Source organism: Stegodyphus dumicola, chromosome 9 (genome assembly GCF_044657685.1).
Source record: "Stegodyphus dumicola isolate Sdum_Otavi_A_Nest chromosome 9, ASM4465768v1".
NCBI lineage: Eukaryota > Metazoa > Arthropoda > Arachnida > Araneae > Eresidae > Stegodyphus > Stegodyphus dumicola.
In genome coordinates this window covers 87932121-87956764 of record NC_140776.1, presented here as the reverse complement: position 1 = coordinate 87956764, position 24644 = coordinate 87932121, and the positions used below count along the sequence as shown (strand labels likewise).

Here is a 24644-nt window from a genome sequence, read left to right as displayed (position 1 = left end):
CATAAATATGGTTTTTTCTTGTTTAACAGGTGGTTTAGCTCTCAACATGCAATCAAAGGGCGATCGTCTTCGTCATTGGATGGACGTCCTCAGGAATCCTAACATTCGGGTAGAGCGCTGGCATCCTCTCAGCAATGTTGTCTTCATAGACTGAAAACCTTTCTATTACCATATCTCTCTGTCACATATTATTCTGCATCAGGTACTTCAGAATGAAAATGTGCCTGCCTCTAGTAGAAATTCCTTTGATGTACGGAATGCATTCTTGTAACAGGTTTTCCAGTTGTGCCAGAAATATATAATCTACGTTAGTCTATGCAAAGTTATGTTATAACATTGAAAAGATCAAAAGGGCTAAGAGAATAATGCTGTTTGAATTAGAAGGTGCATGCTGATATCTCAAGTCTTTAGCTACAAACAACAAAACTGTTTGGCAAGCGTTCATCATTTAAGGAATCAATTTATTTTAATTTACCTTTATGCTGAGAATCGAACTAAAGTTTTTGTATAAGTGCAAAAAGGTTTCATATTGGTTTTCATAAAGGTTTAATATTCATATTGTAAAATAATATTTTACATATTCTTTGACGAACTCGTTAAATGGAAAGAGAAAAGTTTATAGCTTTATTCATGATGTTCAAAGATTAGAAGTTGGTCAGCGTGAAATTCGCTGTAATTTTTACCTTGAAAATTCTTGTTAAAAATAATAAGATTTTTTTCTTTGCCCTATTTAAATAGCATTGTTTAGCCAACATAAAATAAATTATTATTGCAATGTAAACTGAAACATATAAACATATATGCTTTCACATCTGTGGAAACACACCACAGATGTGAAAGCATGCGTGATTATGATGCAAAAATATTATGTTCAGAATGCTCGACAATATTTTAACTGAACTCTCTGTATTTTACAGAACATTCACTTCATCAGCATATTTCTTTATTTAATGAAACAAAAAATAGTCTTTCGAATTTATTCTATTTCGTGACGTTGTAATTGAAATTATTTTCTTTAAAAGGAGAATCATTTAATCCTGAATTTTAACGAAAATCCCATTTAGCCCGTATTTTACTTGTCATTTAATATGATAATCTTCTTATGCCCATTTTTTTAGATTATTTAATATAAATTATTATCAAGAGAACTTCAGCTACTTATCTTTGAATTTTAAGCTTCTAAGAATTTTTACATACGAATATTGATTTAAGTATGACAATAAAAAAATTTTATTCTATGTTCCTCCGACATTACTGGTTTTAAGTTAATCCCAATGACTAAGTTTTAAGTTTATCCCAATAAAAGCCTTAAGCTTAATTGCATTATTCAGTCTTTTGAATGAATGGATTTTAGAGACTTAAGTACAGTTTTTAAGTTTCAACAGATTGGATATCTAATCGAAATAAAAAGTCGAGTTTTGTCGAGTTAATATTAGCATACTAACATAGTTTTTAAATAACCCTCTGATAATTTCTGAAAAAGAATAAAAATTACAGTTTAATAGAAACAGTTTCGTTTCCCTCTTAACCTAGCACAGAGAAAAAGGAAATGATTTTACTCAGTCAGTAATTCAAAAGTATTAATAATATTTAATATTAATTAGTGAATTAATTAATAACCTTTAAATATTGACTTGTTAGTAACTTTATAACACTTTGAGATCTAATAGTTATCTTTCTGAATTGCTCTAAAGTTCAGTATGTAAAGCACCTTTTAAAATTTTTCAATCTTAAAATTACAGATTTACTACTGCTCTCTAGTCACAAATTATAAAGCACCCAAACGTTAACAATGACAAAATTTTCTTAAAATATTTATATTCTTTCAGTATTTAAAAGCCTGCATACGTGCAGTTAAATGATCCCCTAACTTGAAATTAAAGAATGATTAATTAATCAAAAAGAAATTCAACAGTTATCAGGAAACAAAATCCGTTAAACATTCTTCTGTTGTAGAATCCCAGTTCATTAACATACAAGGCATGTTTACACATTTTTAGAACGATTTCGGGGCAGTTTAATTAATGTTTAAAATGTAAAGAGGTTTTTTTTTTTTAATGTTCGATCTGATAGTCAATGTGATTTCCATAATCGAAGGGCTTTTTTCAAAATATCCAGTGGTATTGATTTCCATTTCTCTCCACTACTTCCCAAAGTCCTTTAGTCGTTGTGAGTTTGCGCATAGAAAGATTTCTTTCCATAAGCCCAAAGGCTCAATGGTCCATAAGCGAAACATTAGAGGACGTTGCAGGAATACGTTGAAAAGATACATATGCAATACCTGTATCACTTTTTATTTCTCAAGAAATGCAGTAGTACTTTACAAAATACTCCTTGTTGCTTTATCTTGATGAAGTTCCTCTCTCTGAAAGTCATGGGAATGAAGTAAATATCGCACGTAAAATTTTCTTGTTAGTACATTGAGTTGCTTTTTAACACTTTTTACTTTTAATTTTCCATTGCAAGAGAATTCTACTACAGCCATAAACCCCTTACTGAAACTTTATTTGCATAGACAAAAAATACTTTTTCCTCTTTGTTTCCGAATAAACAGACTTTTTTTTTTAGTTCCAGTAATTTAGGTAAATCATGCTTCATCAAGGGTCACAATGCATCTCCATTTATCTCCTGTTAAATATAAGGCCCACCCATAAAAATTTTGCCCATGAACTATTCCTTATAAATAATAAAAGGATTATTAATCTTCGTATAAATTTGTATCCTACAAAATATTCGCCGTAGTAGGATGTACAATTATTCCGACATTTTTTCGGGTCATCGAAACACTGTTTATAAGCATTGGAACTAACCGTTTGCAATATACTCATAACATTGATTTAATATCTGAGACGTTTTCAAATCTCTGTAATTTCGAGGCCATCTTAAGCTTTGAGAAGAGGAAACCATCGGCTGACGATAAGTCGGGAGAATATGATGGGTGATTTGTCAATGCAGTCGAACACTTAGCAAGTTGCATTTAAAGATTTTGCATTTGTTTCCTGCATAAGCTGATTTTCTCTTGTTATTAACCATTTAACTTTAAAAAACTTACAAAGAGTATGCATCTTTTCAATGTATTAGTTTGGAGGCTTCTTTCCATGTAGACGTAATGACATACGGTTTTTCCCTTTCTTATTAATAATGTCGCTTATTTCGCCCTTATAAACTTTAATGCCATTCGTTTCACAACGTTTTTCAATTATGGAATAAGAGTATTTCTCTTCGGAAAGCTGAGAAACATTCCTTCAATTCACAGTTGGTTTTGCGTGCAACATTTTGGAAGAAGAATACATTTAAAAGTAGCAGATGATATTTCTCATTTCAAATTTTTAGCTATTTCTATAAGTGTTTATCCCAAAATATATGCTTTGTTTTTAATTCTTTATTGAAATTTTTCTAAAAATGTATAAACGTCTTCTACACATGGTATCTTACGCTTGTTCTGTTGTTACAACAAATCCAAACTATTACATCGTACATGATAAATACCTTTTATACTTCCAAAGTATTTTAGCAGTAATCAAAGTAATTTTACTATATTAGGAATCTATTAAATCTCGAAACATTACATTTTACTATTTTTTTTTTTTTATTTAACGCTTTTATGCAAAATTGTAGCTTAATCAAAATCAGCGGTGTTTACATTTCTTTTGTTTTCTTTGTCCATCATTTAACTTTATCATGTTAGAAAGTTTGAATACAAGGCTACAGTATTTGCAAGTGATTTAAATTAATGAATTTCGAAAACTGCAGAGTTTTTGAAAGGACAACTCTCAACGTGGCAGAAAAAAAGAAAATGGATTTCTCTCAATATTTTCGAAGTAATATTGCTGAAGATGTCCATGAATGGATTTTGCAAGAGTCCCAGTTTCAATAAGATCAAGCAAAATTAGCTCAATTATAAAAATAAAGCGTTATCCATGTTTTTAGGTATTCAATATAGCTGTGTTTTGCGACAATGTAAAAGTTTAATAGTTACTTTAGCTGTCATTAATTTTGGTTCTTGGCAGAGGAAAATCACTTTTGGGTTAGCAGCAATAAAATTTCCATTTACAGTATATTTATACAGAGAAAGCAGTTTGTAGTTGACTTCAGTGAAGAAGTTCTAAAGATTTTAAGCACCAGTGGTGTTTTTGAAATGAATAACATTTGTAAACGGACTCTATAAAATGACTTCATCTCAAGACCGACTAATAATAATCTGCCATAATTTCTGCAGGACTTTGATTTTCTGAATATCTTCTCTCAGGATAAACAACTCACATAGATATGAGAGTATTCAAACCTTATCTCACTCAAATAGTCAGATTGGTAAATCCTCTATAGACTATGCTTTTCAGTTTGAACTAGGAATCTCCTACGATGTACAGCACTAAATGCTTATAAACAAGCACAAATGTCAGATGAAGAAATAATACGATTGGAGTCCCGAAATAAACAAGCAACTACTTCGACAAAAGCGAGAGAGTGAGAGAACTGTTCCTAGGAAAGCACATAAAAGAACTGCCAGCAACGTATCCAGTGGAGAACTAGCGAAAACCAATTAATATGAAGCCCTAAGTGATGATGAGAACTTGGTAATGATGATGAAATGAAACTAATGACTGCAGTGGTGACGGCAGTTTGGATACTTCTGCCTTGCAAAGTATCGAATCAAACGAAGAATTTATAAATCGCGAAAAGGGTGCCGGAAAAATTCCTTCAATAATAGTTTCTGAAGTTTTAGATTGGAAAATTCTAAATGAGCAAATAGAAGCCCTAAGGAAAGCACTGGAAATCACGAAGGAAAGAATATGATTATTAAAGTTTTCAACGAAGCTCACTTCTGCAAAGTAACCGTTGACTTTGATGCTAGAGAAATCCCATATCATTTGTTTCCCCTCTTGAAAGATAATTCTGTACGCCCGGTTATCAAAAAACTCATGAAAGGCACAAATCCTGATTATGTCAAACAGGTAATACTAGAAAAAAAGACTGTTGGGCTTTTAACAAAAAAAAAAAAAAAAAAAGTTGGAGTAGAGATTAAGCCTTTTCCTATGCTTCTCCCTGAGACTAAACGCATGAAAAAGGCAAATTAACCTATAGCTAACTAACCTAATGAACTTATCTATTTATGTAAAGCACTTTAAAACCACTTGGGGCCCATATCTATCAGCATTATGGACACAGTATGGTCTATTGGCATCATAATTCCCGCTGGCTTAAGTGTGCTCAAAATCACTTGACTAATATTTGTCAAAAGGACATAACTGCTCCTGGCTAGTGTATTCTCTGCGAAGGGGACCACTTGGCCTTCTATACAGGCTGTCCACGGTAACATCAAAATTTAAAAAGACAAGAAAAAAATGTTAGAATTTCCAATAAAAAAAATATGAAGATTTTTGTGAAGGCCTTAGCTAGTAAGAGGTAGTCACAGTCATTTACGGACTAGATTATAAATATATTAATAAAAACTAAATCTCTCGTTGAAATATTCAAAAGAAAGATTTACCTAATGTGGAAAATACAAATGGTCATGGAATGCCTTGACGTTTCGACCGAACTCAGTTTTGAAATTTAATCAGTTACAATTGTTAGTTTTCTACTCTATATACTTTTTATATTTAACTCTTTTATTTCTTATGCCTTAGAACTTTCCCTGAATAATTATTTTACGGAGACGGTCTTTTATTTCTGCAATGTATAGTGGGAATCATCTATGTGCCATTTCAAGACAGTATTATTACAATTGTGTGAACTTTATCTTCCTTAAACTATGCTCAAGAAACTTACAACATTCACACATAGTTAGTGTCACTTGTCTCACAAGTCAACTCGGCAACTTTCGCTCTTGCTACATCGGTGATGCTCTTGCGGGATTTCTATCATAAACGCCAACACTTTAAGGCAAGATTTTCAAAAACGTGGATATATAACTCTTTCCATGACAAGCCCACTGCATGCTTTCAGAGTTCAAAATTGCATTTGTAGTAATCCATTTTAATTGATAAATATTAATAGGCAGTATTGATTTTTCTTGAAATAATTTGAATAATAAATTCAGAATTAACTTTTCGCTCTGTTTATAACTCGCAATTAATGCATTCATGAAATTTTATTTTTTATTTTTAATTATGCTAAATAAAATTTCATACAGAAAATACATCACTTTTGGAGTCATTTGATAATAAGTCATGCATATCAAATACCAAAAGAATCATTCCTAACTTAAATTCTTTAAAAAAGAATTAATCTTAAATGGAAACTACATCAATCTATCATTTTTTAATCTTCGTATAGATCTGATATATTTATTAATTCTGCTCAGTAGATAAATTTATTTAAGATAATTTAAAATGAGTGTTTTAGAACAATTTTAGATCTCTGATGAGAATATCAAGCAACTTTTTATCAGATTCTGGAAATTAAAAAATTGCAAAAACAATCTGATATTAAATCCGTTGAATGGCTCCTCGTTAGGAAAATGATGGTAAGAGTGGTATACAATGTTTTTCTATAAATTGTTTCAGGAAATTTTAGATTTTTTATAGATATTTTTATGCATTGCTTCTACTTAAGATATGTAAGTAGAGAATCCATGGTGCTTCGAAATTATTTAGAATTTATATTAGTGAACCATGATTTAAGAATATTTCTAACGGTCTTGTAAGTTAATAAATAAGTTAACGAAGTTCCTAATAAATTATTCTTCCGAGAATTTTAAATTAGAAATCAACAATGAACTACTGGTATGCGATTTATAATTTCGTTCTTAGAGACATAAAACAAATTACTTCTTTTAAGACTGCAATTTTAAAGCCTTATTATTAGTTGAATTTGAAAAGAATAATCAATGGAAGTAAATTTATTTTATCGTATTGTTTTCTAGGAACGATGAAGTAAAAAAGCATTATATACTTCTTAAAAAAGAATGAAAAGCTGTTGGATATTTTCGTTTTTTACTTTTCTTTAAAAATGCGTTCATCTTTAATTTGAAGCTTTTTGAATGTTTATTTAAAGAAAGTTAAAGAAGCTGCATTAAAGATGGTTAATATTCCTCTAGACTTAAATGCTATCCTAACATACAAAATTCTCTGCAAATTATTTCTGAAATTTTGTAGCTTTTTTGAGTTTTCATATTGTTTACAAATCTAAAGTGATTCTTAACACACAGTTTAAAAGTTTTTTTAATAATTAGCCCAAAGGGGCTTTGTCCCTCAAGGACTATTTTTTTCGTTTTGCGATTTTGCTTTGAGTCACTTAAATGTCCGTTTCACTTTTCAAACTGTTGCCACCAAATGTTAGAGTCCTGCATTATATTTGAAGAAATTAAATAATGAAAAATCTGCATAAATGTATGTCTATTTCTCGCATTGTGATAAAAAAAAAAAAAAAAAAAAAAAAAAAAAACGGCACATAGAGCCATCGAATTTTGAATAACGTAATCCGCCTGCGAATATGGGCGTCTGGAAGCCCAAATTTGAAATTTGAATTTGTTTTATTATCGATTTCCTATTTTGTAAAACTTTAAGGAATTTTTGATTAGCAAACTCAAGTATTTCAAAACGAGCAATGGCAACGTTGCACAGAAAAAACATTTTTATCTCCAGCGCGCGGAACTGTGTATCGGAAATTCTAAAGATATGCTCATTTTAAAATTATTTTGCGACATTGCTATTGAACTGAATTTTATGGTTTAAGTGCTGGGTGCTACTTTGGTAGACGGTTGCATGGATTTTGGCGATTTTGTTTTGGCAAGCGATACGACTTATGGTAAACCCATTGCTAGACAAGTTGTTTATGGTAACCAATACTTTGCTGTCATTTTATTTTTAAAATAATGCGTTTTATTATGCATAAATTCCGTGTTTTAAATATTATTTGTGACTTCAAAATAATAAAAATGAATTTAATTTTGCATTTTTATTTGAGATAAAAATTTTATTGTTTATGATAGTTTATGGAATTTTATGTTTTGAATTATGTAATGAATGACGCCACAAAATATTTTAAAAGTAATTGGTTTTAATATCTATAAATTTAATCTAATGTTTTAAACATTATTTATGGCTGTTAAATATTGAAATACAATTTAATTTTGCATTTTTTTAAATATGATTTTATTATGAATGATTATTTAAATAATTAATGCATAGAATCATTAATGCATTACATCACGCATAGAATTAAATAATTCTATGCGTGATGTAATCAGCTCCCTGATTGGTTACTGAATATTTGTGCATTACCGCGCCATTTTAAAATTTTATTATTCATCTCTTCAAATTCCTCACATTTCAAAGCTAATGGATGTGTCCGTTTCGAATATGAATGTTGTTATTGGTAATTACCAAGAGTTATTGGTATCGGAATAAAAAAATTGTCGTTTGAGACCTTATTTTGTCCAAACTTCCTTTCCTAATCGAAGATTTATTTATAAATTGTTAATAGCGTCAGAGAAAATTTATTTTACATTTTCGGAGAAAACCTGGCTAATTGCTTCTTCAATGAAGTGTAAGAGATGTGGATCACACATATAAAGATCATTAGCGAACCGGGTTTTTTTTTTTTTTTTTTTTTTTTCGTACTTATCAATATACGACAGGTTAAAATTGTAAGTACATAATTTTCTTTTACTTCATAATTGTATACTTCAATTTTTATTAAAAAATTAATACAATGTTTTCAAAAATTCCTGAGATATTTATTGCCGCATATGTTTTAATGTTAAATTATTAAATCCTATAAAACTTATTTTTAAGTATTTAAGTAATATTTTAATTCTTTTAAATGTTGGTATGATGTTTTTAATTCGATATTCAATTTAAGTAATATTTTAATCCAATTAAATATTGCGCAATGTTTTTATAGCGGTGTTTTTATTCTAGTATATGAAAGTAATAATTTAACCTTACTTTAGCATTTTATAGTCTTAGTAAATGTATTTATTTACATTTGCCAGCCATCTTAAAAAACAACGTTTCAACAAAAAAATTAATCCAGTATTTTTAACGATATTTATTTATTTATTTATTTATTTTTAAATTTCGAATACTTTACTAAATGCGTAAAATACGTAAAAACGACATTTTTCAAAATGGCTGACGACTGTAAAAACCGCGCCAACAATTGCGCCAATGTAAATCGCCAAAAATCCGTGCAACCGTCTACCAAAGTACTACCAAAGTGCTGTTTGCTCAATGTTAAAAGTTACACAATTTTTGTCTGGACATGGTAAGTTTAATGGGTACTTTTCCGTTTTGCCGGCGCAAACGATAAAGTCGCCAATAATGGTACAACTGATGGCAAACGGAATATCTTCGCTGGTAACCTTTTACGCCTCATTTTCAAAACAAGTCGCAACCGTTTCTTATCAGATTGTTTCTTTTAATACTGGCATACAATTACATAAAAATTTTACAAGATAGTTTACTTTTAGGCCCTAAGACGATTCGCGGTAATTAAGTCAATTAGAATGCAACCACATCGCTCACCCGAAAGCGAAAATATAGAAAAGACAAAATCAAGGGTTAAATTAATCAGTTCTAATGAGAATGTGCTAGCGAATTAAAGCACTACGGTTTTACATCATTTCTGAGTAAGCTATTCGTAGGAATTGAAATAATTCTTGCATTTAAACTTGTATTCCAAATTAAAATTTAACTTGAAATTAATATAGATAATTACTGAGAGAATTAAATTTTTGTAGCGTAGTTTACGTGATATGAGATCACTTGGGTCACGTGATACGAACCGGCGAATCAGGATATTGAACCATGAAAGTATAGTAAATTATTAAATTAGTGTCTTTTTACAAATTTATTGTCTTTATTTATTGGAATTTTGCAAATTTTTTAAATAAAGAAAGTGCAAAGAACATGATATTTAATAAATAAAGGTAACACACAAAATGTTAAAAAACGCCGCTTTGGGCGGAATTTAAATTCTGAAACCTCTCAGATTTTTTTCCCGTGTAGTCTGCATGAATTTTTACAATAAATTAAGTATCTATTATGATATATGCTTATTAGCATATTTAAAATTACTCTCATAAGTTTGAGATTTTTGCTAGCAATCAATAAAATTCGAAAATGTATTTTCGCCTAAATATATTTTTGATAGTCATTTTTAAATGCTTTATGCTATATAGAAATAAAGTAAAGCAAATAAAAAAAAGATTTTGTTATTTGTGAGTCATAGTTAGAATTTTTCTTTAAAACATTTCCAAAATTTGCTCTTCAAACTTTTTTTTTTTTCCTTGAAACAGCAAATGTGCTCAGTAATGCAAATTTTCTGTGCCAGTGTTATAAAAGCAATAATTTTTCGCATGTTTCTGCCGATACCGATATGTAGAACGTTATTAGCTAAAATATTTTCCCTTTCAGTCATTTGTATTAATGTTATTTTCAATTTAGCTTATTTTTCATTAGATTACAATTCATATACTTATTGCATGAGATTGCAACAAGAGATTGAAATCCGTGTTCAGCAGCTTCAAAAGTAACTCAAAGAAAAACTTATGCTAGAAATTTATTTTGATTTTTTTTCTATAAAATAATAAAGTAAGTTTTAAATACAGTCTTGAAGTATAAGATTTGTGAACATAAAGAGGAATAAGAAAAATTAAGCTGTATGATTTTCTCCGTTTCTTCATTCTTAAAATTGGTTTTCTTTTTTGGAGTCAAATCTTTACTAACAATTTAAAATTCTGGCTTATTAATATTTTGCAGTTGAATAATTAATTATAAGAAGACGTTCCTGGATTAATGCATTTTCAAATTTTTATGTTCTCTTAAGGTCCCCTCTACTTTTTCGGAAGTCCCAAAATTATGTCTTTTTCATTAGATATCTATAATTCTCATTTACTGTAAGAGCTATGTTTTAATTTGATTATTTGCAAGCAATACTAAATAGTGTACCAGAAGTTTTTACTCAGTATTTTCTCTCAAAATTGAATAAGTTAAAATAGTGCCTGTTAATCCATCTTTAATTTTTGTGATTAATTATGGTAATTAAACATTTTGGTTGTTCATTCATCTCAATGTGCTGCTGAAATGCATTCATTCTTATGCTTAGCTAAAATCAGTGTCATTAGATATAGCGTAATTTTCTATTGGATGAAACTAAGAAAAATTACTTTAAAAATTATCTTTTTAGATAAACATGCATTTGATCGCACTGTAGCACTGTTTATACAAAAGTTTTCATGTGAACGGTGCTCATTCTAATTGTGGTGACACACATTATATAGTAAATTTTAAATTATATGTTTCTGGTACAACGGGATTCCAAGTTTGCTTAAGCTTTGCAAAGTGCTTTGAAGATACATAATGCAATTTTGTGCTCAAATACATTTAGAAAGGAATGTGTTCGTTTTATATTGCTAAAGCATTTCTTTTTTTAACGAATACGAATTCGTTTGAATCTGTTAAAGATACGTGCACATTTCTTTCATGCCCACATATCGAATATGAACAGAATTTTGGGGGCCAGTAATTATTAAACTCTTAACTGTTGTGTTGTTATGTAGAATGTAAGTGTTGATAGAATATGTAATATGTTATGTCTTCGCTGTCAGCTCGAACACAGTACGCAGTCATCTCTAAGTTTAGAAATACTATTTGTAACTTTAAAATTTGTTGCAAGGGGAAAACAACTATTTTATTCACATGATTTATAGAGATAATATTTAGATAATTTTCATTTGCTAAATTTAGGACAAAGAAAACGGGCTTACTGTAATAGAAGAGTTTCAAATTCTAGACTGATGAATGGAATATCTTGATTAAAAGTGAAACATCACAAACTATAGGTTATTTTTATAATTAAAATTAAAATAGTCACTTGTTGTAAATATGCTATAAGAGCTACTCTTAAGGTAAAACCTTGAGGTACGACGAAAATATTAACGTTACAGGCAAAATTTATTGTAAGAAAAAAAACTAATGTCACCGTTAATTCAGAAAGAATTTGTCAACGTTCTTTTATTGTTGCTTACCTTTGATTAATCCAAACGTTATTAGTAACTTCACAAGAATTCCAGACGTAATCATACTCGTTTGGAATTTTGACATCATTTTTTGTGTATGTTAAAATTTTTTGTACGTATATTTTATTCTATGTATGTGTAAGTTGCTGATCAGTGTACTGAACATTCAACAGGAAAATTCGCAAATGAAGAGAGAAAAATCAAAATCATTGATGAGGTGACTCGATTAAGAGCTCTAAAAGCAACTTTCTTTGTTCTTATGAGAAGAAAACAGGATATTCGAATTATAGCATGATTTGGGGCGCCATCTAAAATCTGATCTAATTCGCCTAAATGGTAGCAAGGCCATGTTGATAAAAGTTTCAGAATTTTAATATTCATTAAGAAAAATATTGAAACATTATTTTAAAAAGAAGTAATTATAATTATTAATATATATATATTTAATTCTTCAAAAAGGCGATTACTTAATTAACATGGTCATTGTACTCATCCATATATAAAAGAGGATTTAAGCCTTTTTTTTTTTTTTTTTTAAATACAAAAGTGTTATCTACTATTAAAAAAGATATTTTAACCCTTTTCTAAATTTTAAAATACTGTATTCTCTAACTGAGAGATGACTGTTTTATTCTTAAGTATGGCATACGTTTAATTAAAAAAATTGTCCAATAGATTAGTGAAAATGGATTTATGTTAACAAGAAGTAAAGACCGATGTAGTGGGCGATAGCATATAGTTCCTGTTTTCGTGAAAATATAAACAGCAATTCTCTTAAAATAAAATGCAATTACATTGAAGGACTTTATAAGGAGCCACAGAATAGTAGTTTATTTATTATTCAAATAGCACATAACCGTCCAGTCTTTAAAATTTCATTTTTCCATACATTGATATAAAAGCACACAATTTGTAATATTTTTTTTAAATCTATATAGGTAATTTTCTACGCAGTGAATTTTTACGAGGCTGAATTTTCATTCATAATGTAATTCACTTAAATCATGCTTTCCTTACAGAAGAATACATGGAATACATATATCAAATAAAAATAATATCCTTAAAACGGTAGTTAGTTGGCTTAAGAAACAAAAATGATCCATTTATATAACTAATAACCATGGGGTAAAGCAATTTCATTGTCTTAGATTTGTCACTTGTATTTGACTAACTTGAACGTCACCGTTATAGTTTGTGATAAATTTATGATTTTAATGAAACCATTGCTTAAATAGCCGCCTTTTATGTTGCAGAAGTACATGCAACCATTTTTTTAATTTCATTTAACATATTTTTTTTTATGTTTAAAATGTATGTTTTTATGTTTATTTACACCAAAGAAAAAAATTTAAAACATACTATGTATGAATTTAAGCAGGATTAACATTATTTGGTCTAACATGAAGAACAAGCAATCCGAGAAATTAAAGCTCCAGGTAGTGAAACCCAGATAAATGAAATTCTATACTTCGAATGTTTAGATAAAACTTTTCCGAATGAATATTTAACATCAAATTATCCGCACTTATTTAAATAATGCTCGGATCCCATTTGAATTACTTGCATAGTATTTGCCTTTTTTCATAATCTTCACTTTTTATGTCCTTTTCTAAGTAGAAGGTCATTCTATATATTTTATTGTTTTTGAAGATAAACTTTGAAATACTAAGATTCTAAAGTATATTTTAATTAACACTTACATTTACACTTATTCTTTTCCCATTCTTTTATTTTTTTCTGCTGGCCATTAACAGAATGCAAATTATTTTAAGTTTAAATAGGGAGCGAATCTGTAGCTAAGAAAGTTTGTGGCAACCTTCCAGAAAACTGAAACTTCCACCTAGGTACCAAACTGAGTTTTACTGAGCAATTTTGTATTTGTCAGAGCACAAGGCTAGAAACCTCTGTAGCTGGAGCTAAGTTGCTGAGGCGTGAACACTCATCTTTCCTACTGTATATACTTAAATATTTAAAATTTTTGAAATTTTGCAAGTAGAAGGGACTAATTTTTGTTAAATTATAGTTTCATTGGAAACTAAAACTTTTAATAAAACTTTTAGTTAGATTAAGTTAGATTTTACTTCTTGCTTACGTTTCTAGAATTTAGATATCGAAATAAATGCGAAGACGAGAGTTCGGCTAACACAGAAATGTTAAACAAATGTAGTTTCATCATCATTGTCTATAATGTTTTTCTCATCTGGAAGCCAAGTTGTGGATACCATTTTTGAAAAATCTGAATTTCTTATAAACGAACTATTAATCGATCCAGATTGCACGTAATATAATGCTTTGAATTTTTTATCAGCTAAGAAATATTGAATTGATCGAAATGTATGATAATGCAAAGGAGCTAGGATAAAAGATAAGGAAACCTAACTTCCTGACTCTGCGTCCGTGAAGAATGAGACTACGTTTTGTCATAAACGTGCCAGGATTCCTCCTCTTTTAGCTATAGCAGGCAGTCTTCCAACGCTTAGGTGAGCGAAATGATCACAGTAGACATCGGAAGTTATTGTTTCATGAGGTCTGAAAAGGTTGTAATGAATTATAATTATTCATCTGCACTAGAACACAGTAAAATGAATGCTGTGCTCGTGAATGTCATGCTGTGCTGCTTATTTCAAATTTAAGTCACAAAATAAATAATTTTGTACTTTGCGAACGGAAATTTCGTAATTATCATCCTTAGAAATATTTATTTATATAAAGTATCTGACAGAAGTGTATAATGGTGTATATATCTAATAAGTATCTAAACAGAAGTTAAAAACAAATGGCAAAACGTTGCAGCTTATGGGTTCTGAGGGAAGAATCCATCATCAAGTTTTGTTTGTCTTTCCTTTTGTACGTAAATGATGGAAAATTGTTTCAGTAGCGGCCTTGGTAAACTTTTATATTCTTCGGATTTCATCCATGAGGATATTCTATAAGGATTTTCTTCAACGATAGCTCGAAAATGCGACTTTACGAACATATAACGTTCTTTTAGATCTCGTAGTGTTCAGTTAAAAAAACATTTCCACTTCGAGATATGAAAAGCTTCTTCTCACGTGTTCTCAAATTTATTGCTTTCAAAATTACTTCATAATACAGACTGTTGCAGTCTTTCCCATTCTTTCTTTACGGAATTCATATAGTATGCAAACTCGCATATTCTTCACATGACAGCTTAGTTGCTATTTTCAAATCACTATTCATAAACTGAATGTGCGTACTGAAGTTAGTTTTCTATGATTTAGTAGAATAATGTTATTCATTTGAATTAATGATCCAATGTATTCTTCTCATAACAAGTAATGCAAACTTCGGGTTTCTGAAAAGGATTTACTATTACTGTGAACGTTTTTCTTACAAAATGGTGCTTCATTTCCGAATTTTTAAGAAAGAATTACTACTAGTTCTCTTGAATACCTTTTGTGAAGACTAAAGTTAATATTTTTTTTCTTAGCGATGATCTTTTGCAACAAGTATTACTGTCCTTTTTTTAAATACTTTTTTAAATCGAATAAACCTTGATTTTATCCACTATTTTTAGTCATTAATAATACGTACATGGGAATAATGAACGCAAAACATGAGCTTAGACGATCGCAAAATTCTACTTTTAATAAATTTTAGAAGCATAAGAGTAAAGTACAGCTCTTGGACAGAAGACAGCACTCATTCATCAGTTTTAAATGAAAGAAACCATATGTTTCATTCATATATTGCTGGCATTAGTCTATTGACAGCATTTCTGAGTATTTATACATAGAGGAATTTGTATAATGTTTGTAAACGAGCACTGTTAAAGAGCTAAATTCAAGTATTTTACATATCTGGCATTTTAATTCTGGAAAACAATAAAATAAACCAGTGAAAATTCACTGCTAAAAATTTGTTTAATTATATATAACGAAAGGGGACGATTTTCATGAATGCCAATGATTTGCAAATTTCGGAGTGCCTATGGTTCAAAACTATTTACCTCCACATCAGAATTACTAAAAGTGAGCAGAAATTGGAAAAATTTGGCATAAGTGATTTACTTGATGCTCAATAGAGGGAGCCACAGGCTCGAGAAAGTTTAGGGATAGAGATGAGAATATAAAAACTTAAGTATCATAATTTTTTAGGTTTTTATAATTTTTTTGTATTTTATATTTTATACTTTTTTTTGGTTTTTATAATTTTTTATACACAGTACAAACACTAAAGCAAAAAGCGGATAGGAAAGAGTTTACGATTAATAGGCTCATTGGCATGTGACTTGTGTTGGAGAGTGCAAATAATTAATGGGATCGCGAGGAAAAAATTCTTAGGCAGATTTAAAATCTGCGGGAGATGTGATTCTTAAGTAAACAGATTGATAACTTTGCTTGAAGATCTTGATTGCAGTTGTGAAAGATGAAATAAGCAATTATATGGCAGCTCGCTGAAGAGACGTCCTTCCTTCGTGGCGCGGGGGCTGGAACTGAAGTTGACGACGACGACGACGAAGATCATATGCTTTGTAATAGTGTCAGAGCGCGAAGCGCTCTTTTACTATGTTTCATATTAAAAATATCAGGAGTTAGAGTTCGTTAATGAGCTGTCCGAGACTGGTGTTTGAGCATAGAATTGAGGTGAGCCGTTCTTCAACCGGCGAGGCGGTGGTGGCGGGGCCACACTAGTCTAGCAGTGACGTGAAAGGTAATGTAGTGCTTTTGTATAGTGGTAGCTGTAGTGACGGTGTCAGTATTAATGCCTGTGTTATGGGGCAAGTATATGTGCTGGGTACCTGTGTTTTTCAACAGGGATTGGAGTATATCGAAGGTTTGATATTTCTGGATTATGATGAAATTGGACTGATTGAAAGAAGTTGGTGGAGAGTTTGCGTATATATTCTGCAATGGTATTGATATTGAGATCTGTGTGAATGGTGTTATTTGGGATAAACCAAGGTGCATTTACAATTTCACGAAGCATTTTGTTTTGAAGAATTTGTAGTTTTTTGATGTGCATTTTTGCCGCTTGTCCGCATATAGGGCAGGCATAGAGTAGAGCAGGTCTGAGTATCATTTTGTAAAGTATGACTTTGTTGGATATGGAAAGTACACTGTGTCTGCCTAAGAGTGGCCGCATAGTGGCCGCTGTCATTTTAAATTTTTCTGCGACAGCACTGAAGTGTTGCCTAAAGGTGAGTTTGCTATCCAGAGTGATCCCTAGGTATTTCACCTCGGAGACCCATTCTATATCATCATCAAAAATTTGGGGTGGTGCTGGGGTGTAATTCGAGGTACCTTTACGAAAGATGATTGCTTTTGATTTATTAGTGTTGATTGCTATTCTCCAAAGTGTGAACCAGTGCTCGAGTGCTATGAGGTAATGCTGTAATTGAAGTCGAATGTGATTTGTATGTATTGCCCTCGTGAGAATGGCCGTATCATCGGCGAACAGTGCTAGTGTGATAGTGTCATCTTTGGGTATGTCATATGTATAGATATTATAGAGTAGGGGGGAAAGAACTGCTCCCTGGGGGACGCCAGCTTTGATGGGTCGTATGGAGGAGTGCGTATTGCGAATTTTGATGGTAAATGTGCGATTACTAAGATATGAAGCTATAAGTCGAATAAGATGATCTGGGAAGTCCAACTTGATAAGTTTGTAGATGAGTCCTTTATGCCATACTCTGTCAAATGCTTTTGACACGTCTAAGAAAATTGCTCCTGTTGGGATTTTGGCGTTGTAACCATCTGTAATGTAATTGATGACTCTTAGAAGCTGATGTGTAGTGCTGTGTGAATGACGAAAACCAAACTGTTCTGAGGGTGTGTAATGGCTGACTGGAATGTTTTTGTGAATGAAATACAAAATAATTTTTCCGTGATTTTAGATAGGCTGCTAAGCAGGCTTATTGGCCTGTAGTTCTGTGGAAATGTATTATTCTGTTTGGGTTTTGGGAATACTATGATAGATGCATTTTTCCAGGCTGATGGGAAATATGAATATTTGAAAATAGCATTGATGAGTTTAGTAATGTATGTAATTCCATTTATGGGGAGATTTTTTAATGCCTTATTTGGGGTCCTGTCTTGGCCAGAGGCTTTCTTATTTTTAAGTGCACTGATAAATTGTGCAACAAGTGTTGGTGTGGCAAGAAAGGTGAAATTTAGTGGAGCCGGAATGCCAAGATAGCTATCAACCACTGTGTTGACGTGATCAATATGATCATTGCCATAAGGGGTTGGATTTGGTGTAAAAGAGTCTTGAATGACATCTGCTATTGTGTTGGCTTTGTCAAGATCAGAGTAAACCATTCCCGACGGTCCATGTAAGGGGGGATTTGCTTATAAGAGTTTTTGAGTTTACGAGAGATGTCGTACAGTGAGTTATCTTCAGTGGATAGTGTATTTAGAAACTGTGTCCATTTGCTGCTTTTGTACTCCTTGATTGCTCTTTTTATACTGTTTTGGAGTGAATTTAGTCTGCGTTTGGCCTGAGGGTCTCGGGTGTTTTGCCAGAATTTGCGTACTCTATTTTTATGATAATCTGCTCCCTTATGTTGCGTGGAAGGGGTTGGAAACGTCTGTTGACATAGAATGTATTAGTAGCGTCATGAATGGCTGCTTTGATCTGATTGGTGAATTGTTCAATTTCCTTATCAATATCCTCTTTATTATTAATGAGGGGGTTGCCTGGGACTGTACTGGAAATAATATTAGTAAATTTGGGCCAGTTTGTAACACCAATTGAGCGTAGTAGTGAAGGAGGGCTAGCATTTGTAAAAATTTTCAGTAATACTGGATTGTGATCTGAAGAAAGTGCTGGGATTGAGGTAATTTCATGCTGGTATGGAAAATCCCTTGCGATGAAGAAATCAATAATTGTCGATCTGTTTAGGGAGAAATGCGTGGGTTCTTCTGGTGCTAGCAGTGAGTAATGATTTTGATTAATGAGATCAAAAAGTAAGTTGCCGTTTCTGTTTGCTCGTCCAGCTAGGATTCCAGCTAGGGTGCTTTGCATTATAGTCACCCCCTGCTATCGATTTGGGGTGTATAGTGATCAGGCTATTGAGTTCTGTAATGTTAAGGTGATTTGTGGGTGGTATGTAAATATTGGTAATTGCAAATGAGGTATTGTCAATTGTGATAATGACGTTGACGTTTTCAAAGCTGTTTGTGAGCACTGGCTTGTGGAAGTGTGAGATACTGCTTTTAACATACGTGATGACCCCGCCGCCTCGTCCTGAGAGTCTATCACATCTGTAGGCAAAGTAACTTGGAAAGAGGACCGTCCTGGCTGGCTTGAGATGAGTTTCCTGCACTAAAATTACATCCGGCTCGAGTTCTAATATGAGATCGCTTAATTCATCTTTTCTGAAGTAAAGTCCATTGGCATTCCAAGTGAGAATGCTGTAGTATCTGCTATTATTTGCTGCTGGAGTGTTAAATGTGACTAGTGATTTTTTCAATAATGTCCACTATTATTTCTATTTTGTCAAATATTGAAGTTTTTTGTTTGATTGTTTTTATTCCATTTTAGTGAAGTTGAGAGGGCGTGTCTTGCCCTTTTAGATGGTGGATAGATGCCGAACTCTCGGCCAATCACGGCCCTCGGTCTCTTCTGTGAGCTGCGAATAGCAGGATCGTATGCTGGCATCTGTTGAAGTGCTCGGTTATCAATCTGTTCAATTTTAAGGAATAAATTTTGACTATGTTTTTTGATAAGATAATCAACAGGTTTAATGTTAAGGTCCGAATGAATCACATCTGTACGGACGTACCAGGCTGCGTTTAGGGCCATACGTAAGGTTTTACTTTGAAAAGATTGAAGTTTTTTCACATGAGTTTTTGCAGCAGTACCCCAGATTGTACATGCATACATAAAGACAGGTCTTATAATTGATGTATAGAGAAGAATTTTGTTTTTAATTGACAGATGGCTCTTTCGAGCTAAAAAGGGGTAAAGTTGGGCTCTAGCACCTTTTGCTTTGTTGAGAACATTTTCAATGTGAAGGCGCCAGAGTAATTTTGAATCAAGTACAACTCCTAGGTACTTGTAAGAGTTTGACCAGGGAACATAGTCATCAAAGAATTTAATGTTAATGGAAGGGTACGGGAGGGGGCTACGTTTGAAGATCATAGCAGCACATTTAGCAACATTAATTTTTATTTTCCAAGTGATGAGCCAGTGCTCAAGGCTAGAGAGGTATCTCTGAATTGTTTGGACCAAGTTTTCAAGGCGTTTGTGTTGGGCTAGGATGGCCGTATCATCTGCATAAAGTGCAAGAGTGATACTAGGTGATTTTGGTATGTCATTTATGAAAATGTTGAACAAAATTGGGCCTAAAAGTGACCCTTGAGGGACGCCGCTTAGTATAGGACGGGGTGTCGAAATGGAAGAATTAACTCGTACAGAAAAAGATCTATTAGTAAGGTACGAATTAATTATATGAATTAAATGGGCCGAAACGTCAAGTCGTATGAGCTTGATAATAATTCCTATATGCCAAGTCCTATCAAATGCTTTGGCTATGTCAAGAAATAAAGCGTCAGTAAGCATTTTGTTACGAAACCCTTTGTGAATGAACTCCACTGTCCTCAGCAGCTGGTGCGTAGTGCAGTGTTTTGCTCGAAATCCAAATTGTTCATCAATCAGAACGTTGTGATTTCGGAGAAAATCATTCAGGCGTTTAAGTAACACAAATTCGTATATCTTTGATAACGAAGATAGGAGGCTGATAGGTCTATAATTTTGAGGATTTGAAAGGCTTTGGCCTGGTTTTGGAATAGGCACAATAAGTGCTTGTTTCCAGCTTTGAGGAAAATAGCAATGCTGTATCATAAAATTTATAAGCATTACTAGGAAAAATAGATAATTGGTGGGTAAATTTTTAATCATACGATTAGAAATAGAGTCCATACCAGGGGCTTTTTTGGGTTTGAGCTTGGTAATGTAATCACTTACCTCGCTCATGGATGTATATTGTATTTCTCTCGCGAAAGGCGAGGAGAGGAAGCGTTCAACATCTTGTGGGAAAGAATTTGCGCTGTTCGCAAAAATTCCTTCATTATGTGGTGTAAATTGAGTTTGAAGAGAATCCGCAATTAATTCGGATTTCTCAGCGTCTGTGTGAGCCACCACTGTGTCCGTAGCTAACGCAGAGAACACCATCTCATTTTTATTAGTTTCGTGAAATAGTGATTAGCATTCTTTTAACGATGTTTTCATTATACGTACAGCGTAAATGAAAACGTGCCGCATACCAGCTTGTAAAATAATGACTGTGATATTTGAATTCTCTCAACATTCTTTAACGAATGTTGTTGTAGATATTCTATATGATATGCGTTTTAATCATTTGTAGAATTTTTTCTTTAACAACAAACCTTTCTGTTACAAAGCTTTTAGCCTACTATTTCTCACAACTTTGAGCAATAAAATTCGTGTCGCTGGCCGGTATTCAATCATCATTCTTTCCAAATCATTATTAGCACCTTATTCACCAAAATTAGTTTTCTTTTCAGTTTTACGATAAGACTAAAACAAGCATTTAATTCGTACAAATAGTAAAGTAGTCAAGCAGTCATCAAACAGTAAAATTTTCTCTGCACGTAATAGAATTACACAGAGTTAATTTAAACTTTTTTCAAGGACCAAAACTTCAAATGAATTATGCTTGAATAAAAACAGTTTATATAAACTATAACTTTTGAAATTAAGTCCATAATATTGCTTCGGAAAATATAATATATGATAATATATAAGCTATTTTTAATCATTAAATATGAACACATTTAAATGCACAACATACAGATATTATATTTTTCATTCATAAAAATATTTTGATAATATTCTTTTATGCGTAAATAAGTAAAAATTCTGTATTCAAATATAAACTACTGTTCTGTGGCTCAATCAATTAGTATCTAATACTGTTCTAAGTTTGTAACATGTGCAATGATTTAGACTTGCACACTTTTGTAATATAATGAATTTTTGAAAGATTTCGCACAATATTTTCATTTCATGTGCTAAACAAATTTTAATTTTTGCATAGATGTTTCATAAGTTTTAATAGTTAAAAATGACTTGTATTTTCAATGAATATTTCTCAGAATGATTACTACCAACATTGACTTCAAACAAAATGATTACTGTCAAAGTTCTTATTGTTCTTATGTGCTATGTTACACAAAAAAAGCTTTTCAGACTTCAGACAGAGTTTCCAGACGCTAATTAGTTGATAATATAATAACTATATTTTCAAACTTGCAATAGTTCATATCTAATTTGCCATAAGAAAGATATGAAATGATTTTAACTAGAATTTCTTAACCATTTTGACCTCTCATCTTCTGGCAGATTTTGAGGTTATTATCTTCAAATTCCTATTCATAATCACTAATTTTATTCTTTTAATCACTAATAAAAGGTTCTTACATAAAGTGTATTAATATGCTCTCTAGTAGGATCGGATTATAACGATTTGCTTCTTTAAAAAAGGACAAACATATATATAAAACCAGGAAAAATAATTTTCATGTGTGTATCTCATTCAAAATGTTTCAAATTTGGGAATTAATTAATTATGCTTATCCTTATGTCAACAGAAAGTTTTCTTTTGTTGAATTATCACATTGAAATACTCTTTTCATAATAAATCCCATAAGCAGCCTTTTTAATGAAAGGCATACAAAATGCTTTAAATGTTTTCCTTGTAGATTGGGAACCTTTTCAGAAACCATGGATGCTTTTAATGAATGTAAATTACCATTAAAATCTCTTCGTTTAACATAATTATTTTTAAGTTATTTAGTCGATTTCAAGGAGTTTCTTAAGAAATAACATCAGAACTACTGAAGGAAATAAATCGCTTTCAAAGAAATTATTCCTTTGAGTCATAAAATATATCTTCTTTTAAAGAAATTTGAATATTGATCTTCCTAAAAAGCTTGTTCTCTTGCGTAAAGACTTTAGCTAAATAACGGCTTTTTGAATATAAAATAAGAATTCTTGAATTTCCTTTAAATAAAACGCGAAGAAGTAAATCCTTCAATCATTTTGTTTGAAGTTATTGGAGGATTAGGAATCCTTTGACATATATCTTACTAGATAAATATCATTAAAGAAAACTCCGTAGAAAATAATTATTTTGTGAAGTAATTCTTACTTCTCCTTTTGTGAAGTATTTTCTTAAACGTTATCTGACGTTTTCATGCGAAAATATTGTGCCGTTGTTATTTTTCCACTAATAAAAGCTATTTGTATTAAACAGTGCACTCAATTGGAGTAAGAATTAGTGTATTAAGAATATTTCTGTTTTAGCAAACACAACGAGTTACATCAAGTGCTGACGTTTACAAATATGAAAATGTTTCTAAATGTTCTGTCCTTTAGAAAACGTTGATATATTTCAGTGTATGTGAATGTATATGAATGTATGTGTATATACATATATGTATATATTCTATCAATAATAAAATGTTAACCAGAGAAATTTATCTCTGTTTTGTTTATTTTAACAATGTTAATATTACTGCTTTGATGGAATACTAAACATTGGGCTTATAGTAATATATTTTTAGATATGTATTTTTGATTTTAACTAAAATTAATAAGATTCAGAGCATAAAATATTAAGTCATTTCAATCAAAATCAGTAGCCGTTATTTCCAGTGACCAGCTGGCTAATCGAAGCTAATGGGCTCTGTTTCTGTTCCAGGACATTTTTGTCTTACAGTATCCTCTTAGAATGGAAATTCTTAAATATTCATCAGTCTGAGTGTCTTCTCGAAAGATTAGTAAATGAGCCGGGTTTCAGTTTCCCATGTACTTAACGTACTACATTTCTCCCTATTTCGACTGCTTCAATCCTCTTATTCTCACGAAATGCTTGCAATAATAACAAATTTTCAATATTCTAGGCTTCAAACTTCATACTTCTTTTTTATACTGATGTATTGCGTTATTTGCGGCTTCGTGCATTAATCTAAAGTAACGTCTCTCTGTTTATCGGTCTTCATCATGTCTAACTCCATCAAAAGCTGCAGCGAAATCAACTTTTGTTTTTAGAAAATTAGACATATAATTGTGATGTTTTTATCGACTAAGGTTCAGCAAGATTTTTTTTCATTTATTGCATGCTCCGTCATTAGACACTATACGGAAAGCATGGAGGTAGGAAAGGAAGGAGGGGCCAATCGACACTAGAAGTGAAGCACTGCTTTGAAGCTTGGGTCACCAGATGGGGTGTTCATTGTTTACATTCAGAAGCTCGCTTGACAAGATTCTGATAGTATTTCGACACACGACAGTTCCATACAAATCGAAAAAGGGACACTTTCGCAGGAAAGAAACATTCATAGTGTGATGGATAATAGCAATTTGTATAGTTTAGTGATATTTACGCAAAAATAACATCTTGGTTATTTTTCGATAACTAACAACAGCGATTTTGATTATGAATTTTTTTTATAAAATTCTAAGCTGTTGAACTACAAAAATATAGATTTTAAGAAAAATGCTATGCTTAAAGAATGAAAAATACCTTACGGTACATTTAAAATTGTATACGTCTTTCGATACCCTTGATAGAGTATTCGCTACTTTTATTTTATTTTCAAAGAGCCAAAATGTTTTAAATAAAACAAATTTTTTTCACATCCATATATTATTGTTGCATATTATTGCAAAAACCATGTATCTGCCT

The 24644-nt window shown here is 31.4% G+C and overlaps 1 protein-coding gene across 3 annotated transcripts in view; it reads left to right on the top strand.

Annotated features, from left to right (window-relative positions):
• Rph (Rabphilin) overlaps positions 1-23436 on the top strand; it is a 160597-nt gene extending 137161 nt beyond the window's left edge. For all 3 annotated transcript variants that reach the window (XM_035351089.2, XM_035351090.2, XM_035351091.2), the window contains one exon: positions 30-23436. In XM_035351089.2, the coding sequence (XP_035206980.1) occupies positions 30-154 (125 nt within the window). In that variant the 3' untranslated portion in view covers positions 155-23436. The remainder of the gene's footprint in view (positions 1-29) is intronic.
• The last annotated feature ends 1208 nt before the right edge of the window (positions 23437-24644 follow it).